Source organism: Stylophora pistillata, chromosome 11 (assembly GCF_964205215.1).
Source record: "Stylophora pistillata chromosome 11, jaStyPist1.2, whole genome shotgun sequence".
NCBI lineage: Eukaryota > Metazoa > Cnidaria > Anthozoa > Scleractinia > Pocilloporidae > Stylophora > Stylophora pistillata.
In genome coordinates, this window is record NC_142529.1 from 3,478,275 (window position 1) to 3,485,528 (window position 7,254).

The 7,254-nt window shown below is 37.9% G+C and overlaps 1 protein-coding gene and 1 pseudogene across 1 annotated transcript; both read left to right on the forward strand.

Moving 5' to 3' along the window:
• Positions 1 to 1,084: 1,084 nt before the first annotated feature.
• LOC148719692 (neuropeptide FF receptor 2-like) lies at positions 1,085 to 3,117 on the forward strand. Its single transcript, XM_088739458.1, has one exon. The coding sequence runs from the start codon at positions 1,260 to 1,262 to the stop codon at positions 2,412 to 2,414; it is 1,155 nt and encodes a 384-aa protein (XP_088595584.1). The 5' UTR covers positions 1,085 to 1,259; the 3' UTR covers positions 2,415 to 3,117.
• Positions 3,118 to 3,753: 636 nt separating this feature from the next.
• Positions 3,754 to 5,995, forward strand: LOC111323100 (QRFP-like peptide receptor; annotated as a pseudogene).
• Positions 5,996 to 7,254: the final 1,259 nt, after the last annotated feature.

The window sequence follows — 7,254 nt, forward strand, 5'->3', positions numbered from 1 at the left end:
AAAATTAGTTTGAGTTAATAAGGAGTTGTAGTTACCCGAGTTCAAGTTAGCTGATAGTAGGAGACTGGAAAGGAGTCCCTCCTTTTCGGTTAATTCCGTCGCGCGAGCCAAAAAGAAAAAACCGCGAGTGAAAAAACGATTGATGTAAACGCGCTGCGGGAAACTCTTGGGGTGATGCCGATGCGCTGCGAGAGCATCATGAGTGAGGCGCTCGAAAAAAGTAGTAGTTTTCGAGTGCCTTACTCATGGAGCTCTTGCGGCGCGTCAACGTCACTCCAATATTTTTTTTTCACAGATTTTTTTGACTCGCGCGATCGACTTCGCCGAAAAGGAGGGAGTGCTCGTAGTCTAGAGTTCTACTGTTATTTTTAAAATGTAAGAATTAAAAATGGAAGCTGAATGTTAAATGTTCCTTAGAAACCTCGCAGAGAGGCTGTCAAAGAGAATAGAGAACCCTACGCATTAGTGATCCCTTAGCTAAGGACGCTTTAATCATTTGAGATACTGAGATCCGTGTATATGAATGTCAGAGGCTCTAGAACGCCATTTGGTAATGCAAAGAAGTCTTAAATGATTTTAGAATAAGCGTTAACCCTGCAAGAATTTGTCAGTTCAAGTCCCGCTTCCTTTGTAACGATGTTTTTTCGTGAGTGCTTGGGGGTTTATTTTTAGAAACGTGCCGTGTACATGGGTCAAGGTTTTTTCCTATATTATCATTTTTATCATGATTTTTGTTATAATTAGCTCTGTCGCATGGTGCGGTGTAGTTTTGTTTTATAGAGACATTAGAGGTCTGTTCGTATTAATTTGTAAATGTGTACCCGTTTTTCAGAACTTGTTCTCTTTCCTTTTTTAAAGTCAAGAAATAGAACAAAGATGATAATAATTTCTTATCAATGTTATGTCAAGAAAATCTTTTTCGTTTAAAACTGTAATCTTAACCAAAAGTGCAGGTTCAATATGCTCTGTTTATTCAGATGGCACAGTTCAGTAGTGTGTGTTTTCCCCATTAAGACCCAATAACTACAATATGCAAAACAACAGGATAAGATTGCTTGAGAAATGACCATTAATTATTAAACACCACTGCCGAAAAGAGTTAAACTGAGCTGTTCTTATTGAAAGAGGCACATTACCAATACTTCATATCGTAAGACACACGCAAAGTTCAAGTTTACTTCACAAAAGTCAAAAGGTTTTTAAAAGTCCTGTCAAAAGTAGAATACACCGCTTCCTTGAAACCTGTCAGAGTAACATCCATGTCATTTCCACAAAATACTACGCTATTGCAAGTTCTCAATGGGATAAGACATGACCGTCAGCAAAAGAACTGTTCTTACCAAGACCTACCCACCGAAGTGGAAAACTTCAAACTTTTTATGTACTGCTGTCTTTTGCTAGGCAGCCTTTGCGGGAATATCTTTATAATCATCATCGTTTACAAAACCCGGGATTTACAAAAAACAGTCAACTACTTCATCGTAAACATGGCTGCTTCTGATCTCGTTTCGCCATTGGTTTTGCTTCCCATTGAAATTGTTTCAATGGCGACCGGTTCTACCAAGTCGCGTTGGTACACTGATGGGACCTTTGGATCAATTACTTGCAAGTTTATAAATTTCATTGCCCCAGTTTCCTTTCTAGTTTCTTCCCAAAGCTTTGTCTGGATAGCGATTGACAGATTTATCGCCGTTGTTTTACCGGTGAGACTTGGACTTGTTTCGAGAAAGACGCGAGTCATAGCCATTGCTTCTACCTGGATTCTGGCAGCCGCTATTAGTTCTAATCATCTTGTAAGTCAGGAACTTCACATTAGGGACAATAACAGCTTTTGTGGAGTGACATTAACTTCCACCGCCACAGAAGGAGCTTACTTTGTAATACTTTTATGGGTGCAATTGTTTATTAATACTTTCGGTTCGTTGTTTTTATCAGCAGTTTTGTACACAGCCATGGCTGCTTCGTTACACAAGCAAAGTAAAGCGCTGGCTAATTCCGGCCAAAATATTCAACAAAACATATTCAAGAAAAGAAAAAGGGCTATTCAACTGTCAGCTGTTACCATGGTGACGTATTACCTAGTCGTTACCATACCCGTGCTTTCTCATTTGCTATACATAGAGGTTTTGCGATTTCCCTGTATTATAATGAAATTAGTGGGTTTTATGGGGGATCTTTGCTATTACGGATCGACTGTTATCAATCCTGTCATTTGTTTGTCGTTTGTTCAGAGTTATCGTCAAGGATTACGAAGTATCTTATGTTATTGCCTTAGGAAGCGAAGAGAGAAGACAACAAATCAAAAGCAGACGATCCAAAGAGAAATTAACTCTCCATCTGGAGCAAACTACAGGAATCGACGAAATTATAAGGTGTCAGCACATAACGAAGAAACTCTGGATACTGCATTGTAAATCATGTAAATCAGTTAACAGATGTTGTGCACATACGTCGGGTCGACCCTTGCTCACCTTAAGTCTTCAGTTCTACTGAAAAGATTTGGGTGAATTCGATCTCAGAAAAGAGCAAAAATGATAAATAATATTTAAGATCTCGTAAAACAGTGTTAGAAGAATCAGTTCTTAGCTGGTCGAATGAAATAGAAGTGTAGTCATTGACCAAGAGCAAAGGATATAAAACGAAAATAAATTTTCCAATATTATCGGGCAATCATGCCTCACTACTGCGTGGAACGGAATTTACTGTTGCAGGTGAGGGAATACTAGAAGTTGATACTGCGAACTACGATCATTAATTCTTGACTCAGAGTAATTAACTTAACTCTTGAGAGTAACATGCATTTAATTTCTTCTCCTTGCGATACTGCAGTAATTTCGCGAGAATAAAAGAAAGGATCGCCAACCAAAGAAGCTCTTAGTTTCGGCCAAATTCTCCACAGGAAATGTATACAGAACAGTAGGGAGAGTTTGGATCGTGATATTTGGGTGCAAAGGGTGAAAAGACATCTACTGCCTTTACATCACCGATGTACCTTTGCGCTTCTCTATCTAAGTTGGCTCGTCTAACATTCATGTTCCTGCTCCAGAAAAGGAGCAATGAGACAGCAAAACTAGAGCGAATTAGTTTAAAAGAAATGAAAAATCTCCGTGGAGAAAACGATCGCAGCGTGAGGAGGCAGCAGATCATAAACAAACACTAGAAATAGCGTTTTAGAAGACTACATAAGAAATGCCTTGACATTATCAGCATCAAACCCTTCTCAGTGACTTTTCCCAACCATGACGTATCATTATCATGAACTGCATGGTTTGAACAAAAAGATTTGAATTGGCTCCGAAGTCAAATTCTCGAATAACACGTACCCATTCACTATCAGTGGCAAATTTGACTGATTCAGAAGCGTACAGGCATTCCGGTCCGAAACCAATCTGCTTTTCCTCTTGCCGGCCAGACCCAGAAATTTAGTGGACTGAACATTGTTGTTCAATATCTGTATGAAGGCACTTTTTAAAAATCATTTTACATTACGTGTTATTAATCTTTTTTATTTTCTTACGCTATATTTAAATAACCTGTCAGTCTACTTGCCCTTCATCTGTCTCGGAAATAGCTATTGTGGATTGTTTGCGAATCAAAGGAAATGTAATCTCAAATTGAATTTAGAGACTTCATTGAACAACAACAAAGGAAAAGAACTGTAATGAAGTCATATGCTGATTAATTTTTTCAACAAATTGAAAAACGTAAATTAAAAATGCACTCTTATGTTCAGGCTCAAATTCAGTCGGGGGTGTTTTCCATATCGACCCAATAACTACAACATGCAGAAAAACAATATTAAATTGAAGAGAAAAGCACCCTACAGCTCGATTAATTTCTCTCCTGGAAGCGACAGAACCAATATTTATATTGAGATTTTCTAATTAACAGAGGCACATAACCAAATTCACACCGTAAGACAAACTTGTCTGTTCTGAAGGACAAGGAAACAAGGTTGATATTTACTTCAAAAATGTCAAAAGGTTTTTCAGGGCCCTTTCGAGGCAAAATGAAGGTTATACCGCTTCCTTGAGACCAGACAGAATAACATCCATGCTATTGCAACAAAATACAACGCAAGATCCCGATGGGTCAAAACATAATCATCAGGAAACGAACTGTTCTTACCAAGAGCTACCTGCTGCAGTGGACAACTTCAAACTTTTTATGTACTGCTCAGTTTTACTGTGCAGCCTTTGCGGGAATATCTTCATAATCATTATCGTTTACAAACACAAGGATTTACACAAAACAGTGAACTATTTCATTGTAAACATGGCTCTGTCTGATCTCGTTTTCCCGTTAGCTTGGCTCCCCGTACAAATTGTTGGAAACGCCAACGGTTCCATTTCAGAGTATTGGCACGTTGGCGGGATCTTTGGATCGATTACTTGTAAATTTATATACTTTGTTGCTCACGTTTCTGTTCAGGTATCCTCCCAAAGCTTCGTCTGGATAGCAATTGACAGATTCGTCGCCGTTTTGTTTCCAGTAAGACTAGGGCTTATTTCTAGAAAGATACGTTTTATAGCCATCGCTTCTACTTGGAGTCTAGCTGCCGCTTTTAATTTTACATTCCTTCTTGGCCAGGATCTTCATATAGAAGGAAATCATACTTTCTGTAAACGCACGGCATTCATTTCCATCAGCGGCCAAAAAGATTTCGCAATATATCTTTGGTTCCAATCGAATTTCTTTTATTTCGTCCCGTTGTGTTTATCAACACTTTTATACACAGCCATAACTGCTGCCTTACGTAAGCAAAGTAAAGCTCTGGCGAATTCTGGTCCAAACATTCAACGAAATGTTTTCGAGAAAAGAAAAAGAGCCATCCGATTGTCAGTTGTTACCATGGTGACGTATTTCCTATCCGTTTCCCCAGCAATGATTGTTCGTCTCCATCTTAACAAAGTTTTGCCACTTTCCTGCACAATGTTTGAAGTGTTGATGATTACGGGAGAAATTTGCTTTTACTTATCGACTACCATCAACCCCGTCATTTGCTTGTCATTTGTGCAGAGTTATCGCCGAGGATTAAGTAATATTTTAAGCCTTTGCTTCTGGAAACGGAGAAATGAGACAGCAAACAAGGGCAAATAACTCCAAAAAAAATGAACTCTTTATCAAGACCAAACTACAGCTATCGACAAAGTTGTAAAGTGTCGGCAAATAACGAAGAAACAGTGGATACTGCATTGTAAATTTACAGATAATATGTGCTTTAGTCGGCCCTAGCATATTCTAAAAACATTTGAGTGTATCCGGCGATCTTAGCATTTTGTACAGAATAGAGCAGGAGTAAACAATCGTCGCACTACGGAAGTAGCAGATCATGAAAAAAACATTAGATTAAGCTTATCAAAAGAAAACAAATTGTGCTTTTATTTCATTTGATCCGCCTTAAGAAAGTCCAAGAAAGAGTATGGGAATGTCTAAAGACTGTACGAGAAATAACTGTGGCATCAGATCACTATCAAACATTAGTTTCCTTAACAAAGATGTACCATTTTCAAGAACAGATTTTAACAAACAAGAGAAGATTGCCAGTTTAAGATGTGATCAACAAGATTTAAGTAACCAAAGGAAAGACAAATCTGCGAAAAAAAAAAAGGAAAAGAAAAAACTCCACGTGTTCCCTAATTGTGTTCCATTGTTTCACAGTGCACAGCCAAGTACTAAAGGCCTTTTCTTCAAGGCACTGCAATTGAAAAACGCTGTGTTGGATTTACAGACCAGTGACGCCGATGCAAATGAACGTTCACAGAATTCAATGCCCTGTTGACACAAATTCGTCTCCAGGGGTCTAAAGAAAATGGCGCGAGTTTTCTGGACCAATCAAAAGACGAAATAAAATGAAAAGCCAAAGCAACCTGGATTACTTTCGACACTTAATTGAAAATTTTTTTCAATCACAATTACTTCTAACACAAATGTTTATTGTTTTGATGTTGCGTTGTGTCTATCACATTTAATTGTAATAAAGAAGTAAAATGTAGTCTCTACTCCAAAAAACCCATCCCAAAGTAACTTTCCTCAAAAAATAGAACGAAAGATATGAAGGAAAAAAAACCGAAGAACCGTATCTGAGCGAGGGACAAATAAATGGATAACGTCACTCCTTAATCGACATTCAAGCTCAAAATCATCATCTATGTTAGTCTATTGACACAATCGACATTCAAGCTCAAAATCATCACCTATGTTAGTCTATTGACACAATCGACATTCAAGCTCAAAATCATCATCTATGTTAGTCTGTTGACACACCTGGCGTACTCTGTTTGAAACTACTAACTTCTCAAATTTTAACCCGCGGACGCGCGATTTAACGCGAACAGTTGTAACAGGTGGCTCCAAATTGCAAAGAAACTGATCAAACATGATTTACTCATGTTTTAATCTTTTAAAAAAGGACCTGGCTAAATGGAAAGAGTTGAATCTCATTTGCAGTCAGTAAATTATCGTAGATAAAATTTGTTGTATGGCCGGCATCGAGGCGGCTCGTATGAGTAGTGAGGGTAATCGTTTTGAATAATTATACAGCGCCGGTCAATTTTCGATAACTTGCTTCTGTTAAGGTAAGATTGAGACATATTCCAGACATCGCGAGTTCACTTTATCGGGAGTTGAGAGCAAATAGATAGAAATAAGGAACATAAGGTGTTTTCATAACTTTATGAATACAATATAATAAAAAGACGAGAGAATATGGAACATTTTCATGAAAAAAAAAAAAAAAAAAAAACTAAGGAATGATGGTATTTAAACGGCAAAGCTTTCTGAGGGTGAAATGCATTGCAGCTTAGTGTAACCTACGCCAGTGAAAATTGACTAGACAAACACGCTATGTGTTTTGAATAATAAAAAAAGAGAGGACATATAGGAGAGAGAATGCAACGGTGCTTCAAAATAATTTAGTATCGTGGACTACACCACTGTTTGTTTTGACTTGTCACGTTGTGACAAACATAATTTGAGCTATCGAGGGTAAAATAATTTAGTAAATACCTTGCAGGACAACGAAAACTGCCCCAGATTATCCAGGGTGAGTTTACAGCGAATGTTTGACGGAAACCTAAGGAAAGTTGAAATTGGTTCGTGTTTGAAATCCCGCGGCTTGGTGTCATCGAGAATCAAATGTAAATAAAAAATATGAAGGCTAACAACTCTCTCTCCTTTGTCAAAAGACAAATGCAATAAGACAATCAAAATGCAAAATATGATTTTAGCTCTTGAATAAGGGGAAAAATTGTG

Bases quoted from the DNA above. Each gene is read 5' to 3' on its own strand.
- LOC148719692 (XM_088739458.1), top strand. From the start codon at position 1,260: ATGTCATTTCCACAAAATACTACGCTATTGCAAGTTCTCAATGGGATA.